Source organism: Terrapene carolina, unplaced genomic scaffold (assembly GCF_002925995.2).
Source record: "Terrapene carolina triunguis isolate 2854851 unplaced genomic scaffold, T_m_triunguis-2.0 Scaffold102, whole genome shotgun sequence".
Lineage (NCBI taxonomy): Eukaryota > Metazoa > Chordata > Testudines > Emydidae > Terrapene > Terrapene triunguis.
The window spans coordinates 3177303-3201465 of NW_020664453.1; the positions used below are offsets into that span (position 1 = coordinate 3177303).

General features: G+C 40.7%; 1 protein-coding gene across 1 annotated transcript in view; it reads left to right on the forward strand.

The window, feature by feature from the left end:
- LOC112120571 (zinc finger protein GLIS1) overlaps positions 1-24163 on the forward strand; it is a 274792-nt gene that overhangs the window by 129511 nt on the left and 121118 nt on the right. Inside the window, 1 exon segment of the mRNA XM_029911585.1 lies at positions 4455-5559. Within this exon segment, the coding sequence (XP_029767445.1) occupies positions 4455-5559 (1105 nt within the window).

Sequence of the window (24163 nt, forward strand, 5' to 3'; positions counted from 1 at the left end):
ACACTTAAGAAGCAATAATCCATTGTACAAATACAAAATGGTAAATGACTGCCTAGGAAGGAGTACTACAGAAAAGGATCTGGGGTTATAATGGATCACAAACTAAACAGGAGTCAACAATGTAATACTGTTTCAAAAAAAGCGAACATCATTCTGGGCTGTATTAGCAGGAGTGTTGTAAACAAGACACAAGAAGTAATTCTTCCACTCTACTCAGCACTTATAAGGCCTAACTGGAATACTGTGTCCAGTTCTGGGCACCACACTTTTGGAATGATGTGGACAAATTTGAGAAAGTCCAGAGGAGAACAACAAAAATGATTAAAAGTCTAGAAAACATGACCTATGAGAAAACATTGGAAAAAAATTGGGTTTGTTTAGTCTGGAGGGAAAAAAAACTGAGTGGGGGACATAATAGTGTTCAAGCACGTAAAAGGTTGTTATAAAGAAGATGGTGATAAATTGTTCTTCTTAATCACTGAAGACAGCACAAGAAGCAATGGGCTTAAATTGCAGCAAGAGAGATTTAGGTTAGACATAAAAAAAACCCTCCTAACTGTAAGGGTAGTTAAGCACTGGAATAAATTGCCTAGGGAGGCTGTGAAATCTCCATCACTGGAGGTTTTTAAGAACAGGTTAGACAAACACCTCCTCAGGGATGGTCTAGATAACATTTAGTCCTGCCTCAGTACAGGGCACTGGACTAGATAACATATTGAGTACTACATTTCTAGTCCTACATTTCTATGATTCTGAGATACCAGCTGGAATTCCACAGTTGGAGCTCTTACAGTATAGGGCCCTTACGGTATGTAATAATGTAGCTTCAGGGTCTCAGGCTGAAAAATAATCATCTTATTAGCTTTTATACAATATCAGATGCAGGGCTATACAAGGATTTTGGGGGGGGCCTAAGACAAAATCTGAAACTGAGGCCTCCCCCCCACCCTTCCAAAAAAAATTACCACTTAGGGGAGGCCTCAGGTAGGTAGGTAGGTAGAGGTGTGTGTGTGTGTGTGTGTGTGTGTGTGTGTGCCAAGCCTGCCCTGTACTCACCCCACAGCGGCAGCTCCTGTCCCATTGGGCTGGGCCCTGCTCCCCACTCTGGGCATTGCAACCCCATATGTCAGGTTGCAACATTGCTCACTGAAATTTGGCAGCCACCCCTCCGTCATGGATGGAGGGGCCACCGAGAGAAACCTGAGTGGTGCTGTGACCCTGTGCATCAGGTCACAGCAGTGCCACTCAGTTTGGGGGCCCTCTCAAACAGGGAGCCCGGGGCAAACGGTCCCTTTTGCGTGTGTCAACCCCCCACCCAGGCAGACCTGATAAGATGTGTGTTCAAATTTTTGTCTGAGGTTTTGTAACCATTATGTTAATATATTAGGGTTGCCAACTGTCTAATTCCCCTGCCCTCCCCCTCCCCCTCCCCCAAGGCCCTGCCCCTGCCCTGCCCCTTCTCCAAGGCTTTGCCCCCGCTCTCCATCCCCCGTCGCTCGCTCTCCCCCACCCTCACTCACTTTCATCGGGCTGGGGCAGGGCATTGGGGTATGGGAGGGGGTGAGGACTCTGGGCTAGGGGGTGGGGCCGAGGGGTTCGGAGTGTGGGAGGGGGCTCCGGGCTCAGCCTGGGGCAGGGGGTTGGGGTGCAGGAGGAGGTTTGGGGTGGGGGCTCTGGGAGAGAATTTGGGTGCGGGGGGGCTCAGGGCTGGAGCAGGGGGTTGGGCTGCGGGAGGGGGTGAGGGGTGCAGGCTCTGGGAGGGAGTTTGGGTGTGAGAGGGGGCTTGGGGCTGGGGCAGGGGGTGTGGGATGTGGGAGGAATTTTGAGTGCAGGAGGGGGCTCAGGGCTGGAGGTTAGGGTGCGGGAGGGGGTGCGGGATGCAGGCTCCAACCGGGCGGTGCTTACCTCAGGCGGCTCCTGGAAGCTGCAGCATGTCTCTGCGGCTCCTAGGCTCAGGGGCGGCCAGGCGGCTCCGCACGCAGCCCCTGCCTGCAGGCACTGCCCCCGCAGCTCCGTTGGCCGTGGTTCCCACCAGTGGGAGCTGCGGAGTCGGCACTCAGGGCAGGGGCAGCACACAGAGATCCCCTAGCTGCCCTTGCACCTAGGAGCCAGACGTGCCAGCCACTTCCGGGAGCCGCGCGGCGCCAGGGCAGGTAGGGAGCTTGCCTTAGCCCTGCTGTACCACCGACCTGACTTTTAGCTTATCAAAATCTCCCAGATTGCGTTCAGTAGCAACCATGAGATTGAGGCCAATTCCGGGAGACTCTCGGCCAATCCAGGAGGGTTGGCAACCCTATAACATATGCCTTCAAATATTGTGATGAGGCCTAATATAGAATGGATTAAATAATAGGAAGCGTGACTGATGTGTTATACTATAAAACATTTCTCATAATGAGTCTGAGATGGCAGCATTACTACTGAGCCGTGAGCTATGTTGGCCATTCCAAATGAAGGCTTAAAAAAAATTGCTACTTCTCCATCATCTAGTTTGCTTATGCCACATAGTTTACAGGCAAATAGGTTTAGAAATGGTTTAGAGGTTTTAAAAGTGTATTAGGACTGTGTTTTTAAGCCTTGCCATCTTTAAAACCAGATGCCGTAGTTACCACGAGACCAACGCTACAAAGCTAGAGAGAGAGAAATGATAATGAACGGATTATGGAAACCACTAAAAATTATTTAAAATAGTATTTTTAAAGTAGTAATGTCACAGTTCAAGATCTGAGTGCTGTATCTCAATGGAAAGTAGGGAATTCTAGTTCTCCAGCGGGATTGAAGCTCTTATACCTAATACTGATGGTTCAAAAGATACTAGATCATAAACCTGTCACAACTAGAAGACTGAATATTGCCAGTACTGAGTCTCAGTGCACTGTAATCTTTTTGACAAATCTCTCCTTGTTGTGGGTGTGGAAACGTTTTTGTGGGTGGTTTTTTTTAAATTCATAGCTGTTGGAAAGCTGCCCATAGCTGGAATGTTAGAATAGTCGCAGCAAAAATGGATTAGTGATCAGAATGCAGGTGAAATAGTCAAGTTGTAAGATAAATGAAATCTACCCCATGGTTCTATGATTTACCCCATAAAGATTTCCATTACATATGTGCACAGTACCTGAATGTTTGACTCATCAGTAGCTATCTGGCTATACATGCTGATTATACACACATTGCTCGCTCTTTAAAATTTTTCCAATTTTGTCTTAAATGTGGTTTCCTTAGAAACTTGCTGAATAACCATAGTTGCCTCAGTGTTTGCAGTATTACCCACAATCCTCTGTAGTGTGAAATTCATCCATGTGAAGAGGGCCAGCACAAGCCCTATATACTACATAAGCTGTAGGAATATCTAGGGAACAGCTGCTAATAGTGAGAAATAATACAGACACAATTATATCTGCTATGATAAATATTTATAAGAGAGATAAAACTTTATGCTTTAGGGCATAAGCCAACCACTGATTGCCTGGAAGAAAATATTAGGAAAAAACTTCTCCTATAGGCAGCTTATTTCAAAATTGTCTGTTATGGAGTTTTTTAGACCCTTCCGCATGAGCCAATTTGTATAGCCCAGTGTTAGAACAAGACTAAATGGATCATGGATCTGATCTGATATGGCAATTCTTATGTTCCTAACCCTATTTAGTTACCTAAGGCATGGGTTCCTACCTTGAGGGTTGTGACTCTCAGTAGGATCTTGAACAAATGCCAGGGAGTCCGAGCTACCCTATCCTTCCCACATTACCAAATGGCAGAGGGGGCCTGGCTAGATCCCAGCTGGATAAAAAAGGGGTGCTCTGGTAGGGAAAAGTTGAGAATCACTGATCTAAGGCAACTAGCGGGGTTTTTTAAATGGATGATTATTGTATATTGTAATAGTGACCAGCGGTTCCTGTTATTCTTTTACATTCCCCTTTTTTCAGCTGATCAAAATTTTTCTTCAAACAAATGCCTTGTGAGTTGAAAGTTTGTGAATTTTGTAATGGTGAATGTCTCTAGAGAGTGTGAACAAAATTAACACCACCACTATGAGCTATGGGAGAACTCCAAAACACTTTCCCTGTGTGCTCTAATGAAAATGCTTGTGTTCAAAAAGCTCAAAAAACTAAAAAAATGGCTAAAGCCTTAAACTTCACATTTTTGGCTATTGTTTTGTCCAATCTGTACATTGACCCTATAGATTGTGATTGAGTTGCTAGTAATAGCGGGCGGGAGGGGGAGTTTGTACAATGTGTAACCCACTGTGTAAAATTAATCCCATGTAAAATGATGCTGCCTTTAGAAGGCCACAGAGGAAACGTTGCAGGATTTTTTAAGTTAATTGTTGGAAGACATAGACAATGTGCAGTAGAGAATAAATGGTTTCATTCTCCAGGGCATAATAAATGTGGCATCTTGTACAAAAATCATAAATTCTCCCACAGTTGGTGATGTTTAATGAAACTGTATTACAGGTCTCCCAGGTTTCAAGACTCGGTCGATTCTTCCACTTTGTGCATGAATGGAAGTCACCCAGCTCAGCACATTAAGCAAGAGTGCCCAGGTGATTATAAGGTTCTTTCGGAGGTTTCTGCACATAGAAGGACTACAGAGGGAATGGAGCTGCGAGCCTCTGGTAGTCTGCATCCTGAAATAGACCTAATGAATAATAGCTTTACAAATTCACTTTCATCATACTTGTTTAATAATGAACATAGCTCCTCCCTGGGTTCATTGTCCTTTGGCAGTCCTCAGCATTCAGCCAGGCTACAATCAAGCAACCTGAAGAAAAGATGCATCTCTGTTATGCCATCTTCAGCTGAAGGAATTGATATTACAGCTATTATCCGCACGTCGCAGACATCACTGGTCACCTGCGTGAATGGTCTGCGGACTAATTCGGCTGGCATTTCCTCTCATCCTGTGGAGATCAGTCACCACAGTGCTCAGAAATCTTCTCGTCACCAGTCTTGCTCTCAGCCTGGGAACCCTTGCAGTCTTCCTTCTCCTTCAGCATGCCTTGTACCTATTTCCACTGAATGTGACAGAGGTGACTGTGATCCGCTACAAATGCAGCAAATAGAGGAAAATGCAAGTCTTAACCTTATGATGAATGGTACTAGTATTCCTCAGCAAGACGCCTCGCACAGCAGCCAGAAGGTGAGTTTCTTAAAACAAGAACCGGTCGATGATTATTCCTCTAACACAGATCTCTTTCGGCATCGTCAGGGGCTGCCGCCGCCGCCTTATCATTTACACCAGCAGCTAAACCAGACTCAAGGGACGTTGCCTCATTTACACGTCTCCGTGTCTCCAAAGTCCCTTCAGCCCAGTGAAGGAGATGAACAAGAGATCTGCAATGGCAAACAGGTCTGTCGGTGGATTGACTGCAATGCCACTTATGACCAACAAGATGAACTGGTCAGACACCTAGAAAAAACACACATTGACCAGAGGAAGGGAGAGGACTTTACTTGCTTCTGGGCAGGCTGTGTCCGTCGGTATAAGCCTTTCAATGCTCGTTACAAACTGCTGATTCATATGAGGGTTCATTCTGGAGAAAAACCAAACAAGTGTATGGTAAGTCTGGAATCTGTTTATTTGAACAGAAACATGTTATTGTGCTCACTCACTGGCTCTCTCTCTCTTCAATATTATTCAAATATAATTATTGTACTTTCCTGTAGCTTGGTTTGTTCTAAGGAGAATTGGGGAAGGAACTTAATTTTAAAGGAAATGTTTGAGTAATAAATATTGTAGCTCTTGGAAAAGAGATTCAGTCCCCTTATATGAAAGCTTAACTTTAATACAACGGTTTATTTTTTAATATCCATTAAAGCATTAATAAAATGACGATCAAAGCCAGCAGCAGTCATTTAACGTAAAATAAGGGTCACTGAGCCTCGGGTGACATTTTAAATAAAGAAACGTAAAACTCATCTAATTAAATTCTTTTCATTCCTCCCCCTCAACAATAACCCATGGAGTTAATAGTGCAAACGTTTGAGATGGTAGTTGGGAAAAGAAAAAGAATCATATTAAGGATTTAAAATGGTTAAAAAATCAAAATAGCTTGAGATTTTCTCAGGTTGTTAGGGGTTGGTTTTAGGAGGTTTGTTTTGTTTTTTGAACTTGCAAAATAGAGTGTTCTAAAAAAAATAAAACCCTTTGTTCTCCTCTGATCAAGCTATTGTAAACAACATCAGCATTCCAAAAAGAGGATCTTGAGAACAGCACTGTCTGTTCATCTGCACCCTATGACGATAATATGGCCAAATTAAAATAAAAGTTAATGACTTCCATAGAGCTTTCCATATGCAGGGAGGAGTAATAATATAAGACCTTGAATAGACTAGATAAAACTAAGCAAGTTTGACATGAGCTTCCAAACTGAGCCATGAGATTTTCAAAGCTTTCTTTGTGTACTGCTGTTAAAAAAAAAAAAATCAAAGGAATAATTGCACCAGCAGGTCATGGCAGTCAATTGACACAATTTCCCCCCATTATTGTATTGGTAGCAAAATCTTATAGCGAGAAATACTTGTAAGAAGGTTAGGCCAGGATGAAGTCCATTATGGCGCGTGTGTGTGTATATATGATAAGAGCATATATATATATATATATATATATATATATATATGGAGATAGAAATGTCTCAAGGCCTTGTGTCAAGTATTAATGATGGGTTGGAGGGGAGGAAAAGTAATATGCAACATTTCTTGCTTTGCCAGAGAATAATGCTATATCACCTTAACAACTTTTCATTTGCCTTAGATATCTTAATAATGTTATTTTAATATTAGTATTATTCAATAAGTATTCCATATAACCATGTATATGGAATAACAGTGGAAATAGCGAGGCATCATTATCTAGTTGCTTGAGGTAAAATGGCACATTTTAAGAGTGACAACTGTATGTGTCTAATTTATCAATCAAGAGTACTTATACAAATAATTACCTTCTGCCTCAGTTTCATAGGTAGCACCAACATCTCTTGTAAAAGCACTGAGGAATTTAAACTCCTTTCAGTTATTTTTATTGCCATAAATGTTAAAAGAACAATGAAAACCCCTTTCTTATAAATAAAAATGTAATGAAACTGCTAAACCATCTGGATTTCTCAGTGGAACTGGCTTTTTAATCACTTACAAAGAAATGAAAACAATCTTTCCTCTTCATTTCTTTCAGGCTTTTTTAAGGAAAATGATAAAATGGGGAAAGTTGGTTAGCTTTTCTATGATGATGAAAGACATAGTAGAGAGTGCTAGATTTACTCAGGCAGGAGATGGAAACCCTTTTTCATTTTCGCTAAGATGCATATTTGACAGCTATTGTATAGCAGATTTCTAATGTTACATTCCCAGTCAGTGTTTGTATAGGAGTCTGTGTATACCACAGAAGTTAGTTCATGTAACACTAAAAATTTCCTCCTTTCAGTCACTTTGTTAGTCTGCATTAAATAATTGGCTATTGACAACATCTCAAGAATTTAGTGTTGTGAAAGGCCCGATGAAAACCTGCATATCGGACATGCTGGAAATATGTATGTAGTCTTGGCATGTAAATATATAAAGCGCTGTTTCATTACAGCTGACAGTGTAATCACTCCAATACTCTGTGTGCCCCAGAGAGACTTAAGAGCATAACGTCACATGAGCAGTTAACTCCTTCCATGGCCAGAACAAAAATAGTGACTATCAGCAGGTAATAATAATTGAGACCTGGAGTCCTGGGCTATAGTAAAACCAGACCTTTGGGGCACATTAAAAATGCATCTTTTTTGCAAGTCTAGCTTCCTGCTGTTGAAAATACTTGATCTAGCAGTGCAAGATCTGAAGCCACAGACTCGTCTCCTTAAAATTATTATCCACAAACGGGGATCATTTGCCTGCTGAATTACATTCCATTTTTTCAAAAAGATTTCTTTGTGTTTTCTTTGTGCTATGATGTTATGCCATTTTACATTATTGGTTATCTTTTGATGGGGTAATAACTGTGCAGTTACCCCTGGAAATTAATAAGGCAATTCATTTTGCATCAATTGAGGTTTTAGATTTTGTTTTGTTATGTTTAGTGGATTGCCCTGTTCAGTAACTTTGCATCTCTTGGTATTTGTAGTGGGGATTTTCTTTCATTGCTTACAATTACCCATTGTGCACACTTCTACTTCCTTTTTGAGGCTGCTGATTTTCTTCTTTCTTTTGCCTGGTAAGATTGCTGGCTAAGTAGGTATTGAGACTGTTTGAGGCAGTTAGCACAAATAGCACTCAATCCATATAAATAAAAGTTTTCTTCCATGTAAAATTATTAATTTCTTATGACAGGCTTTGCTACTATGTACTGTAATAGACAAAGGAATTTTGGAATTCAAGCCACTTGAGAACAGGAAATACATGAGACATTTTGATTGAAAAGTAAATGGTCCACTAAAACTGCAGTTAATCCTTTTATTATCTTTCCAACAGCAGTTTCCACAATACTTTCATGAGGTAAGCTTCCTCCAGTCCAACTGTAACACTCTCATCATTACAGCTGGTTTAAATTTAGCTAGCATGCTTCTTTCTCTACTACCAACGGTCGAAAGGCAAAACGACATTCGCTGTAGAGGAACTACTGAGATTCTGGGTACTTCTTGTGCTTTCTGCATTTTGTTGCCAAAACCTGTACTCTGAGTATTCTCCTTTCCTACTCAGTTAAATGTTCTAATTAAGCTGTGTCTTCTCTTCATTGTGTTCCTTGTGTTTGATTTTTCCTTGGGCTCTGCAAGTAGTCTAAAGGAAACTACCTAATCTCTCTGCAATATCCTGTTATGTTTCATACTTAACTCATGTTATTTTAGTTTTATTAAATTTGGGGTTCATCTGCATTATAATCAAAAATATATCCAACAAAAATAATGATGCAATGTACTTAAGACTTCAACTTTTGAAGATTAATTTCATGCTTTTTTAGATTTGATGTCCCAGACAATTGGAATTTTGATTGTCTGAGACAGCAAAAATTAGCAAGCTTAAATGGTTTTCATTTAAAAAAAATATTTCTCATAGCTGCATCTTTTGTTGTCTTTCAGTTCTACCGGCATTTTGGTGTATGGAATACTAGTGATCCCTAAATACTGTAGACTAACCATAAATCCCTGTATGAGAATGTAAATATACGGCTGCTCGTTTAGTCTTGTTAGGTCTACGATTGTTTGATTTGGATAAAACCACTAGTGGGTCATCTCTTTCAGTCCCTCTTGTATGGTGACAACTTCATAAAAAATAGACAAGGCTACCATCGCTCTGTGTGTGTGTGTGTGTGTGTGACAACTTCATAAAAAATAGACAAGGCTACCATCTGTGTGTGTGTGTGTGTGTGTGTGTGTGTGTGTTTTCAAGGAACCCAATTTTCAAACTTGGGCAACTAAGAGTGAAGAGAAATAAGAAAATCTCATTTCTACTTATGCAATTTATTTATGTTTATAGAAACTAGGCATCATAAATCATGGTGCTCCTGTAAACCACCAGTGATAATGGCTTGACAGGTGGCCTGTCTCTCAATCATTAACATCTCTAGTTCACTTACCTTAAAGAAGCAAACTATGTAGCCTGTTGTTTTCACTCTTGCTTTCTCTTGTCCAACCCCGTCCACATCTTGTTCCTTCTTTGATTGCAAGCTCTTTGGAGAAGACACTCTCTTTTATTTTATGTATGTACTGTATGCAGTGCACAAGGAGGGGACAAACGGGCATGACCCCCCACCTCCAATAATTGGCAGGGGCACAGAACTCCTCCATTCCCAAGGCCACAGCAGATAGAGAGAGCTCCTCTGGCCCAGTGGCTCAGTGGGGGCACAGAACATGCCGCCCCAAAACCAGTGAAATTTTAAATTCCTGAGCATACCCTTGGGCCTGGCCTGGCTGGGGTCTTTGGTTGCAACTGTTGAACCAAAAAAAAAAGTATTTATATTGTTAATAATTAGCCCTTTTAATCAAAACATAGTAACTTGTTAATCAGTTCACACGGGGTAAGTATTATAATGGCCTCATTACAGATAGGGAAACTGAGGCACAAAGAAGTTAAATGATTTGCCTAAGTGCACCTAAAGAATATGCATCAGGGGCAGCATTAGAACTCAAGAGTTCCTGGCCCCAGATCTTGTGCTCAGGCCACTACATCACATAAGCTAACCATCTACCTCTTTAAAATTGCTACCCATTTTGCAGTTCTCTGTACGGACAGCTATATAAATAAGTAACTGTACTACTAGACTTTCTCTATGTATTTTGTATGGGTGATTTAGAATTTCACAGGCCTTTTAAAACTTTAAGCATCAAAAGGGCCTGATACATTTGGTAACTAATCAGGGGTTTTAACTTGATTACTACACCTGTGCTGAGTGGGGCATTCTAAGCAGATTCATACTGCTAGCCGCCAATGGGAAATCTATGATCTCAGCAGACAGTGAGTAGTTGCCAACAGCAGCCAATGAGGAATCTGTTTTGATCAAAATGCAGCAAGGTGTGTTGGGTACTGTAGTCTCTATAGGCTGACAATCCTTCATCAGCAGGGAAATTCTCTACTTGTGCATGCAATTACCTGATTTACACAACTATATGTGCATTGATATGTGTGTAGTTTAAGGAAACTCAGGTCCACATCCTTTCTGTAACTCAGTTCCTTCATCCGTAAAATGAAGCTAATGCTGACCTATCTTAAAGAAGTGTTGTAAGGACTATTTCATTTATGTTTGTAAAGTGTTTCCAGATCTCTGAATGAAGGGTGTTTTGGGAGCACAGAACAATAATGCACAGATGCCAGGGATAGTATTTTCAGAAATGCTAGTGTTGGCCTAACTTTGCTGCCATTAAAGTCAATGGTAAAAAACACTTACTCTACCCAAGAGTATAACCACATTCCCAGAAGTCCTTTTTTTATTGAATCTGACATACACATCTCCCATACAGCACTTCCTGATGCTGTCTAGGAACTGGAGGGTTAAGAGCTTTGTGTGGTGAGGAGGAGGAGGACAGCAAGTCAGTGGCTTGGTGATGATACTAAGTGTATTTGTTTATTTAAACCACTGCAGATTGTCTGACGTTACAGATAGTCTTGAATGCACTGAAAGATTGGACAGCAGGATGGCACATGAAATTTAACTTTGATGCACATAAGCAAGTCTGAACTTTTTATATGCTATACATGGTTGAGCTCTGAATTTGCAGGGTCCTGTGAAGCAAATGGTTTAGAAGTGATTGTGTGTAGTTGGCTCAATGAGGGTGATCGTTCAGTGATCAGAGGCAATTAAAAAGAAAATGAAATTCTTTGGTGCATTAAAGAAAGAGAAGATAGTACAGACAATATTTTTGTCCTAAAAGGCTTGGGACCTATCTACTTGAAGGACCACCTCTGTCCTTGAGCTGTACTGCCATAGGTACAGTCAGCAGAGGTTCTTGTGCTGGATTCCCCTCGACTTCTATGAAGGTCCTCAGCTTTGGAACCAGCTTCCCTCTTTGGGCCAAAATAGCCATAATTTGTTGACCTTCAGGGCATGCATGCATCTATTTGATCAGGCTGATGCAGAGGGAGCGGTTTGAATGGGGTTAGATGTGCGTGGGGTGGGATTTATGGGACCTCTACAAGAAATTGAGTTTTGGTGGCTGTTATGAGGTTGGCTGCTAATTGTTATCTGTGTTCCTCTCATTTGTATCAGGACACCTAGGGTTTTGGATAGGTGCCTCTCTCTTTACATTTGCATAAATCTACAGTAATCTAAAAAAATCGATTCTAACTGCCACCGTTTAACGCCCTCTTCCAAGGGACTGTGTTCAACTTTGGTCATGCTACCTTCAGAAAGTGACATAGATGATTGAAGAGATCAAGAGAAGGGTAATAAGGAAGGTTAGAGGTACAGCATGGGACTTTCATAAGAATTATTCCTTTCATAAGGAAGAAGACTCTATTTGCATGGATCTTTATTTCAATTGACTTGATCAAATTATTCAGGGGTTAGGAGGGCATAGTTAAAATATAAGTCACTCCATTCATTTGCTATCTATATGTCGGTCGGGCTGCGATGTTTATGCAGAAACAATCACCATGGCATGTAGGCATTACTATTGACTCTTCATGAGAGAACAAGAAAACATTTATGAAAATAAATTCAGTGCATTTAGAATCACTAAAAGGAAATACCACTCTAATAGAGTGTGTACTCAATCTGTGAAACTCACTGTTATAAGACATAGTCAAATCAGATATTGTGGCTGGGTTTTTAAAGGGCTGCATAACTTTCTGACACTAATAAAGTTTGTAGTTATGCAGTCTAAAAACAGGAGTAATGAAGTACAGTTGTATAGGAGGTAAGCTGATCACCTGATGGGTTCAAGGATGGAATTTTACCTCTCTGTACCACATTGCACAGTTGGCATGGTATATATGAGATGGGGGAGGTCATTTTCCTTGAAAGCAGCAAATCTTAGTCAGAAAACTAAATGCTTCAGGATGCTGAAAAAGCGTAACCAATGGCCTGGTCCAGTATGGGGATTTTAATGAAGAGGGATTTTAATGTTCTCCCCAGTTACTGTGCCATTTGTCACTCCCATGTCATATGCAAAAGTGAACTAGTCACTCCAGAACTCTCCTCCAACATTGCCCAGAGTCATTCAAGCTCATTTTCTGATAATATAGGGTAAACTATGCCCAGAGTCAAATCTTAAAATATATTAGCTGCAGCCTGCCATCTCTGGCTGCCAAAATTCCAGGCAGTGCTCCCAATCCTCCTTGGAAAACTTCTCCTAGGCTCTCTTTACCTCCCTTTGCCCAACTGGCATGCAAAAATAACATCTCACTATCATTATCCACTTGTCACACAGAACTCAGGGTACAGTGATGCTTTCTCATTGTAAGACGCTAGGAATTATTTGCAGCTCTGCTATGGTCAGACTCTGGGTGATATTCCAAACACAGATTCATTTGAAGCCCACTCTTAGCACAGATCCACAGACCTCTTGAGGGGAGTCTCCTTTTGAAGATATCCTGGAACCAGCCTCCAACTCCCAATTCATTCCAGCTGCAATATCACAATATCAGTTTCTTTGCAACCCAGATCAATGGATTGGACAAAATGGTCACATCTGAGGATGCAAAAGTTGAAAGTCCTTCCCAATTCCAAGCAGCTGGTTTGCAATAACTTTTAAAGATTTTAGCCTAGCTCACTATTTCCCATGTTGCAAAAGTGTGACAAGATTTCTTTCTCTCTGTGCATCTCTTCTGGGATTGAATTGCCCGCCAGTTTCACTATATGAATCTGCCCAATGGTAAAGATCAAGTGATACAACCTAAAGTAATCAGTTTTATTTCTCATCTAGTCATAAGTATTGCAAATATAATTGTGAGTTTTCTGTTCTTTATAGGAAAGTCTTAATATTATAAAAATACCTAAAAGATATGTCCAACAGTTGAGTCCCAGAAGTGTAATTTAGCTGAGTCTCAACAGCATTTCAATAAGGCAGATTTTCTCTAGAAGGTCCAGTTAAGAAGGCTATTCATAGTGAGTTGAGCAGAGTGCAATAACCTTCAGCCTGGAAGCAATGTGAGCGTACTCGTGTTATCAAAAATAATTTCACATCCTTGTTAATCTTGCATCTGAATATTATTAATTTTTAAATACAGAGGTTGATAGGCTTTAAAATTCTAAGCTCTTAAATAAAGCATTAGGGAATGTATCCCTGAGGTTAGATGCTTTGCCTTACTTGATTTCAAAGCATGTGCTCGGTGGGGATTATTAAAAATGGCATGAGATTCTTCTGAAATTTCAGCGATTTAGCCTTTTTAAAAACCAGTTAACCTCAAAGGACAAAAAATAGCTTGGATCACCTGACTGAGGGCTTGGTCAAATTAAAAAACAATAAAATTAAATATTGTTAAAAAATTTGTCAACAATATACTCATTAACATCTCTTATTAGGCCAGTACATTTTAATGCTGTGTATTATGAAATATGTCATTTAATAATTATGCTAATCTGCATGTGCAGTCAGCACAAAGGCCTTATAGTGTAGTCTCAAGGGAGAAGGAGGAATTTAGTGCACATCAAAAACTTTATACAGTAATGTATACAGTTGGATCTCAGTTCTAAAAAGAGATATTATTGTTATTTCAGGAAAAGCCAGCAATAGCTGGCCTTTTAACAATCTTATGAGAAATAAAAACCAATGGTTGTCAGAGCATGATCTTTGTATCTGTGTACAGCTCACTGTGGGCCAATTCTAATACTCTTATACTGAGTAGTACTTTATTGGACAAGTAGTCGCGTAGATTTCAATGGGGCCACTTGTCAGGTAAGGATGGGATTCACAAAGGTATTTAGGCGCCTAACTACCACTTTGAATTCAAGGTGCTATTCAGAATGAGTAAATGTGTCAGAATCTGACCCTCTGTGTCTTTTGGCAAAACCCCTATTCCAAAGTTACCAAAAGCATCCATCAATTTTGGATAGCTCTTTTTGGGGAAGGGCGCAGATTGATAGTGCACCTAGATGCTAAGCACCAATGAAATTCAGGTTCTAGATGTCTCAGACTAGGCATCCAATAATTGAATCACTGAAACTCAGTGGACACTTCTGGAAATTTTTGGAATTAGCCTTTCTGTCCCTGAGATTCCCCCAATGTAAAATGGGATTAATAATATTCATGGCACAGGGGTGTTGTGAGGACTAAAGAATGCAATGTATTTTTATTATTATCATGCATTGCATTAATGGGCCTAATAATAATAATAATAGATCTATAATAACACTTTGTGCCTCAATAGCTCCTTTCATTTAAGGATCTCAAAGTGCTTTACAAACAATAATTAATCCTCACAATGGTGATAATTGTGACCACTTCACAGGTAGATAAACTCAGGCACAGATTCTGGGCTAAATTCTGCTCCCATTTATACAAGTGTGAATCCAGAATTACTCTGAATTTATACCTGTTCAAATGAGATCAGAATATGGCCCAGAGAGCTTCACCTACAGCTTGCTCTGAGTCACACTGAACCCTTGGCAGAAATGGGAAGAGAAAGAATTAGTTTCTCTTTAATTGTTTTCTCTTCCACCTATTTCTTAAGCGTGCTTTGGGACCTGATCCTGTAAACCCTTATTCACACAAGGAGCCCCATCCACTTCTGTAGCATTATTCATGTAAGTGAGGTTTGCAGGATCAAGCTTTTGTTTGGCTGTGTGGCAACTTTTGAAGACAATACTGTAGCTATCAACTGATCTGACTCTGTATAATGTCTTCAGGACACCTGTATTTTTTGTGTAGAAAGGTAACTCTCAGGGTATGGTGGGCAGTTTTTTTTTTGCTGAGATGCATGTTAAATAGCTATACATTTACATCACAGACATCTGTCATTGCCTGCCTTTTCTATTCACATCTCTGTGCTAGTCACTGAACCAAAGAACAATGCGAGTTTTATTTCTGAGACTGGACTTACTGTCTACAGCAGTGTGCCCTCTGGCTTTCATATTTTTATTGTTGTGCATAGATAACATGTGTGAGGAGATCCCACAGTCAGGTACAGCATAACTGCAATATTAAATAATTGATCCTGATCTTTCTTTTGAAACTGCATCCAAAGCATTCAAAAGTGGGAAATGGAAAAAGCATGTTCTCATAATCCTGCTCAGTAAAGTTTGCACAACTGCTCTTTGTTTCATCATCCCAACAATAAATCTTTCATTTTTGCCAATTGAGAATGCCTACCAAATCTGCAAATGATTACTTCCCTGAATTGTGTTGGTATTCTTGCAATACATTTTTCTTACATGCGTAATGATAAAATAGGAGTCCATCAAAAATATTTTATTACCTGGCTGAGAGCCTTTTATGAAGCACTTTTGATGCAGGGAGATGCTTCCAAGTGTTTTAGAACCAATGCTTACAACTTTCCTTTAACCCCTGCAATGAGGTCAGGCAAGCAAAAACATTCCCTGGGAATGTCAAAAGCAACATTAGTCAATCAGTGACCGGTAGAACATCAGTCTTGGGTATCAATTTAACCAGCAGCCCCTGGACTGGGAGTAAGAGCGTGTTGCTTCAACATGTATTTGTAAAGGGTAGTTTGTTACTGTTAGATTATAAGGCTGATGAATGTCAGACTGGTGGGAACCTTGTAAAACTAATCTGCTATGTCCATATTGATATAATTTCTGTGTGTGTGTGTGTGTGTGTGTGAGAAAGAATACACACACAATAAATATACAATACCTATCTACACCTATGTATAAAATACAGTATCTGTATGTATAAGAGACGGAGGAAGCATTGTTGATGTCCTAACCAATGGCTTGGAAGACAGGAGCCTGAGATCCAGTTCTGGTTCTTACATTGACATGTTGTGTGGTTTTGAGCAGTTCACTTCACTTCACTTCTCTTCTGACTCAGTTTCCTCCTCTGCAGAATGGGGATAACAGTATTTGCATACCTTATTGGGGACTTCAGATGACTGTAGCAGGGCAGTTGCCCTGCTCCTAAAAAAGGCTAGGCTGATTGGGGAAGCAGCCACAGCTGGTGCCACATCCCAATCAGGCCACAGCTGGTCCTATTAAAGGGCTATGAGCCAGGAGCTGAGTCAGTTTCTCTCCAATTTTGGAGGGAGAAGGACCTGGCTGCCTGGGAGCTCAGGGTACAGAGCAGGGCTGGGGAAAGGCCAGAGGAGCTGGGGAGCTCCAGCCTGGCAAATCCCCAGGCTGCAGGCCTGGTTAAAGGCCAAAATGGGTACTGGGGTTGCAGAGGCTGCAGCCCGGGGTTAGGCAGAGGCAGCTGGTCCGACCCCCTGGCCAATGATGAGTGGCCTTTTACAGACTGCAGTTTGTCCCAGTGAGCGGGGGCTAGATGACGACTGGCAGTAGCCACTGAGACAAGGTGGGTGAGAGGGCTGGGGGCTCACCTGGGAGGGGACACCCAGAAAGTGGGGGTCCTGTTGGGGCAGAAGCCCAAGGTAAGGGGCACTGGGGTCCGGGAGGGACACGGGAGCCCTAAGGCAGGTGAGACACCAGCCTGTAGAGAGCACTCCAGGCTGGACAAGAGCTAATTCCCAGGATGACCAGCAGGAGGCGCCACACCGGTGAGTCTCACTTTGCTACAAGGACTGATTAATTAGTGTTTGTAATGGGTAAGCATTATCCAAATGTTTGGTACAGTAATCATCATTTTTGTGTTAGAGCTCTATTCTGACGTACTAAAACTAAATTTTTCATGCAGCATGAAAGATGTGTAGGTTGTCCAAATAATGCCAAAGGAACACAGTTGCATACCAGTGTCTAGACGTGATTCACTAAATGGTGCAGCTGAATGCGAATATGAAACACTTTGCACTTAAATGGCACCTTGCAAGTGAGGAAGATGCATGGATTTTTATCCCCATTGGACAAGATGGGAAAGCTGTGACTCAGAGAGGTTAAATGACTTCACATAAGATCACACAGCAAGCCAGTGACAGGATAATTAATAGAACCCAAATCCCCAGATTGCTCTAACAGCTAACCATGCTTTTTCTATAGAAAACAAAGGCTTTCTTGAATGACACAAGTCATAATACCTATACTCATAGGCGCTACCAATGAGTCTGCATCACAGAAGTTGTTTGCACTTACAGGAAACGGGCAGCAGATCTGTCTCAGTATTGTGTATCCTTGACAGTGCCACTTCTGATGTTTGAAAAGATGCCTGCTTGCCTCTCTGCAATCAATTCTCTCACCAGCCAAGAGGGGGCCTTTCCAATAAAGCAGGATGTCAGAAAATGTATAAAACCTTCTTACCCTGCGGCACTATCTGTAAATAACTGTATCTGTGATTGCAAAAGATTGGTAGGTTTCAGTCATGTAAAGATTAGACTTGTCTATGGCTATTGACAGCATTCAGGGCTACAAACCTTCATGTTCAGGTCAAGAGCCAAACATAGGTCAAGAAATTTCCCTAAGGGTAGGCTATGCCATAACTATCCACCAGAGGTTTCTTGCATCTTCGCTGATGCTGCTGGTACTGGCCACTTTCAGTAGATGGATCCCTGGAATGGTGTGAACTAAATGGACCACTGGGCTGATCTGCTATGGGAATTCCTATATTGCTAGTACTTGCATTATAATATGATCTTTCTTTATGAAAAACAGCAATTCTGTTGCCTCTTTTAAAACACGCATATTTTGATTAATATTTTTTTTAATATTGTAAAAAGCCTATCCAATGATCGACTAGCAGCCTTCAAGCTCTCATGTTTTAAACTTCTTGGAATTACAGGTCTGTTATTTCATGGCAAATATCCATCTCTCAGGTTAGTATCTTTGGCATTCATCTAAAGGACGGGAAATTTAAAAATGGTTGAGGGGATGGAGAGAGAGGCTTTTAAGGAATGATTAAATGAATTAAGTTTGTCTAGCTTACTCCAGCAAGGACTAAGGGGGGAAAACAAGGAAGGGGAGGAATTGTTTAGGAGCGTGCAGGGGGTGTAAATAAGAGTAATAGGAAGAATCTGAGCAATGGGAAATTTGAAGTTGACCTTCAGTAAATATTTCCTAACTGCGTCTTCTAGAGTGTGGAATAATTTCCTAGGGGAATTAATAGAAGCCCCATCTTTTGAATCACTTAAAACTGGACTGGACAAAGCATTGAGAAATATATTGTAGCGAACCATCTTGAACATTAACTGGGCTACATGACTTAATAGAAACAACAAGGAGTCTGGTGGCACCTTAAAGACTAACCGATTTATTTGGGCATAAGCTTTCGTGGGTAAAAACCTCACTTCTTCGGATGCATCCGAAGAAGTGAGGTTTTTACCCACGAAAGGTTATGCCCATATAAATCGGTTAGTCTTTAAGGTGCCACCAGACTCCTTGTTGTTTTTGTAGATACAGACTAACACGGCTACCCCCTGATACATGACTTAATAGGTATCTTCCATTTCTGACTTACACTTTTCTATGAAAATCAGTGTCTGAATAATGAGGCACGTGATAAAGATGTGCATGAACGATCTACAGTGCAAAAAAAATAAATAAATTTCACGGCTGCGAGTTTCAGAGGCCAGGTCACGGGGCTCGCACTACAGCGCTAAAAATAGCAGCATAGATGTTCCCGCTCCAGCTCTGAAATCTGGCAAGTGAGGTGGGTCTCAGAGCCTGAGCTCCAGCCGGAGTGGAACCTCTACTCTGCTATTTTTAGGCTGTAGCATAAGGCAGAGTGTGTAGAAGGAGCTGAGACTCGCTGCCACAGTGTGTGGGGTTTTTTTGTTTTTTTTTTGCAGTGTAGACATACAGCTTGAAAGTCAAGAACCTGTGAGCATCTGTGCTCCCAGGGCATCATTAGTTTATTTAATCCTCATATTCCTTTGATGTCAATGGGAATTGAAGATGACTGGTGATGAGCACCACTCAGGAAGCACCCAGCACTGTGTAGGATGGGGCCATATAATCCTGTCCATCCAAGGATCCCAGAGTATGAAAAGTAGCAACTATGGGATAGAAAAATCAGTTTACTAGGGCAGCCGCTTTCTGTGTTTCCTTTTTTATTATCGGATTCAGCTTATATTGGGATAAGATTTTTCTCCTTCCCAGCTTTTCCTTCTGCTGGATGCTAATGCAGCATCTGTTCTATGCTTTTGACCTCACCAGCCATTGCCACAGAAAGGAATGCAATGTGACAAATGGACAATTTTGACTCTACTGTGGAGTCAAGGATGTAGAGAATATGGGCTGGATATAAAGACCTGCACTGTAAAGGCCTGGTCCAAACTTCCTCAGAATTCAGGGGTGTTCAAATGCAGACATTGAGGCAATCAAAGATTCAGAGTGAGCTGAATCTTACCAAAATTCTGGGGCATTTGGGTCTGATTTTGAGCGGGGGGAGGAGGGGAGGTTTGACCCATCTCTAGTTAGGAAGGAGCAGCTCCTCACTTAAACACCAATATCTGTGCTAATGAAGAGACAAGGCAAGAAAATTAATGAACAAAAGTGTAAGGTAGTTGACTTTATATTTTACTTTGGCATGTTTGAGATTCTGTGGAACTTTCTGGTGTTCATGAAACTTGCAGCGTTCTAGTTCACCTTAGTAGCTGTAAAAACTACCTTAATATTTGCACCAGCAATTTTGAATGAGCAGTTCCTTTTTTTACAGATGCAGGCAACCTTATTAGGTATCTATATGATGGATTTGCGTGTGCAATGCAGAGTTTTTTGCACACAGAACTATAGGTTGAGGCCCACTTTGAACATTCTCTCCCATAGGATGTGGGCTCCGATACATACAAGTTATTCTTAAAGAAACACATCCTATGAATTTCTGAATGGCGTATGCTGTTCTAAGAGAGAAACAGGTGTAGCAGTCCTCCTACAGACTTCCATTCTAATTGTTTATAACAACCCTGAAGAACCTAATGTTATGTGTTGAACTGTTTTTTAACTGCCCCGTTTTCAATGCTAATGAACTACAGGCCAATGGAGTATTGCCAGCTTATACCAGCTGGCATTTGGCCCTATTTTTGCTGGTAGTAAAAGGTGTAGGGTAAAGAAAACATCTGAGAGTGGGTTTGTGGGAATCTGTGACAGTTGTCTTCTCTTTTCTGCTTTGGGAGAACAAGAGTCAAAATGAAGCCTGGCTATTTCTATATTATGCTTAGAAAAACTCAGCAGTTTTACTAAGTGCGTCCAATGGAAGGCAGTGGTACACATAAAACTCTAGCCAGTTCATTGCATGTCTTTCCCTCAGTGGTACGCTTTGTGACTTCACGTTTAACAAATGTGTACAAATTAGAACATGCCAGTTTGGAGGGTTTGGGCCAAAAAAAACCCCCTTCCAGATTTTAGCATATGAGTCTATGGTAACCTGAGAAATTTTCCTTTTATCAAGGCGAAAATATATCTCCGTTTATAAAGTCAAAGGGACCAAAATATTTGCAGTAATTATAAAGAGAGCCCTTAAAGACTAAGACCATATACTGCCGATTATCTACGCAGAGCTGGAATTCCCATTAGTGTAATTTATATTAATTAGATTTCCATACATGGCTCTAAAACAGTAAATGGCTCTTAGACTTTTGAATGCTTGTGTATCCGCAAGTACCTGGTAATCCTGTGACCAGTCTTATGTGTCTTAACATTTCATTATGAATGTTCCTTAGTTGCAAAAGTTTCTCTTTCTGTGTATGTTTTCATTATTGGGATGAATGTTACTTAAATTCACACTAAACTAATTTACTTTGGAGTTTTCAAGCTCAGTTTTCCAGAGACAAATTGTAAAAGCATCTAAATGCAAGTTAAACAAAACCATATTTTTTCATAAAATCATGGCACTGTATTACTCCAAATCTATGGTATTGTGCCCAGGAATTACTTAAAGTACAGAAATCCAGTGTGCAAAATAGCCAACTTAGACATAACAGACGATTAAACTAGTATATTAAAGTGTATGCTTTTGATTGCAATGTTACACTGAAAATGTTGTAATTGTTTTAACTCTGTCTCTTCATGCATTCAAAGGCACTGATGAGTATTTAAGAAAATAGTAAATATAGAATACTGGCGAATGTAGCTTAAGTACAGTTACTAGTAAACAACTGCAGTGGGACTGTCTAATTTCCAGGACTGATTGCAGCCAATTTTAATTAAAACTGTGAAAGATGAAGAACACAGAGAGCCCTTAATCCTGATTTCCAGGTTGTTCCCACATTTGTGCATGTATAATAGCTTTATTCATGGCCTGAGTCTGGTTCTGATAAATTTTGATAAATGTTTTGTAATGTAATAGAAGCGGACACAGCATTTACCTTTCAAATTGTTGCAGGCTTTTTTGTTTTGATTTGTTTTTTGAGGGGTGACATGGTGGTTATCTCGATAAATGTAGAGAGATATTTTCTAAAATAAGGGTAGGTTTCCTGTCCTCAGGCATGGAGGAGCGGATGCAGAGGGGTAGCAAAGCAGTTGGAACCCCAAGGAGGATTCCATCCAGAATCTAGCTTTAACTCTCTGCAGACTCCTAGAGCCAATTCCTGACTGCATTGAAATCCCCCTGCAAAACTCCCCTTGACCTCTAGGGTAGGAGAACTGGAACCACAGACTAACTACAGTACAACTTGGACTAACCAACCCCCAGTTAATCAAAGTGTGGTTATTAGAGCTGGGTGGGAAATGTTTCTCCCATCCCGTGAGAATTTTCAAAGTTTTTTGAAAATTTTTCCCATCTCAAGTTGGGACAAAATTTCAAAATCTTGAAAAATGCCAGTAATTGAAATTCCAGTCAAAACCGGACGCCTGGCAACCCTAGTCGTAGCACTGGCAGGCAATGCAAGTCTGCATGGGATGGGTTCACCCATTTGCCAATGGATTTTTGTTGGTTGCGGAAGTCAGTAAAAGGTTGAAAATCCTGTTTTTACTTCTCTGCAATGTCCAATATCCTGTGGGAGCTGAGGACTTCAGCGTGTTGCAGTAGAACACGAAGTACAGTAGGATCCTAGTGCAGTAAAGAGGGTTTCTATTTTTAAGTGTTCAGAAGGCGCTTAACCACTGTGGTGATGGGGTTTGTACTTGGAAGCAACATACATGAAGTATTCAGTACAGAAGAGAAGTGTAAGTTCATGTTTCAGGAAGCAGGCTTTATTCCTTCTCTAAGAAGGGAGACAGCAGCTGTGTAGGAGGCTTGTGACCTAGCTGCAGTCCTGCCTATGTGTTTTACTTGGATATTTCTGATCTTGCTACCTTCTTGGTTGGCTTCTTTGGTTTGCATTGCAGAGCTGTCTCCAAGGTGGTGGTGGTGATTTGGCATTGGGCTTCCTAAGTCGTTCTGGATTTATTTCTTAGTAGTAATTTTGAGTCCAAAGGACTCTAGGCTCTACATTTATTTTGTTAAATACTTAAAGACTTCTCCCCTGGCTTTGGTCATATGGGAGGCCATATTATGTATGTATATTTAGATTTTCACTGATATCACTATTCATCTCTGCCTTGTTGCTAGAGTACCAGTTCCAATGAGGAACAGAGTTCATTTTGTGAGGAAAGATTATTATTTTTTTTAAGTTCAGAAATCCCATCAAAGTTTTAGAAAAATAAATAAATGATGCATGCAGACATAACATAAAAATACAAACCCCAAATAGCCTGAAAATGGGGGGGGGAAGGGGGCGAATATCAGCAGTTACATTATATTATTATAAGAATCCATTGTTTGGTCTTTGAAAGTGCTGCTCAACAACAGTGGTAAGTCCTTCAGTCATCCAGCATTTGAACATCCAAAAAAAGTCTTGTGGTTGTTCCATCATTCTTTTCACACTATCCCAAATGGTACAATAATTAATGACAGTAATTTATTTTTTGCATAAAGGGCCTGATCCAAAACCTACCAAAGTCAAGGGAAACATTCTCATTGATTTCAACAGGTTTTGGAGCAGACCCATCTATTTTCAAACTTGTATGTATTCAATTAAAGAAAAATGTGTATGTAAACCATTGGTTACAAAGTTTGGAAAATCTTCCCAATCCTGTAGATTCAGTTTAAGAAACATTGTTGTAAGACTATCTATGAACCTTAGGGGAGAAAGAGGGAGGGAAGGGCATACTGTGCTGGCCGTCTTGGGGCGAGGGGCCTGTCTGGGTTTACAGCCTCAGCCTACATATGCAACAAAATGTGTGACCCTTTAGTGTGTAGATATACACATTTTTCAACCCATTATGCTCGTTATGTATGTCCTGCTGAAGTCGGATGCCTTGCTGAAGTTGTGTGTAAATGTGTATACATAGAATAGTAAGATTGGAAGGGACCTCGAGAGGTCATCTAGTCTAGTCCCTTGCACTCATGGCAGGACTAAGTTATAATATAATTACATTTAATATTAACTATTCTAACCATAATTGTATCTATAGACCGACATAGATAGATAAATAATAAAATGTATTGGTAATATAATGCCATAAATGGGCATAGTGTTTGTGTGGATGATTATTATTTTTTTTATATATATATATATATATATATATATACACACACACACTGTGACAGACCCAGACCAGTGGGGTACAGGAGTCTGGTAGAGGGCAAATATACTGGTCACTGGATGAGTAGTTTTCTGTTCCCTGAGTGACCACAGAAGGAGCTGCACTAGAGTAATCAGGAGCCTGCTAGAACCAGTTAAGGCAGGCAGGCTAATTAGGACACCTGGAG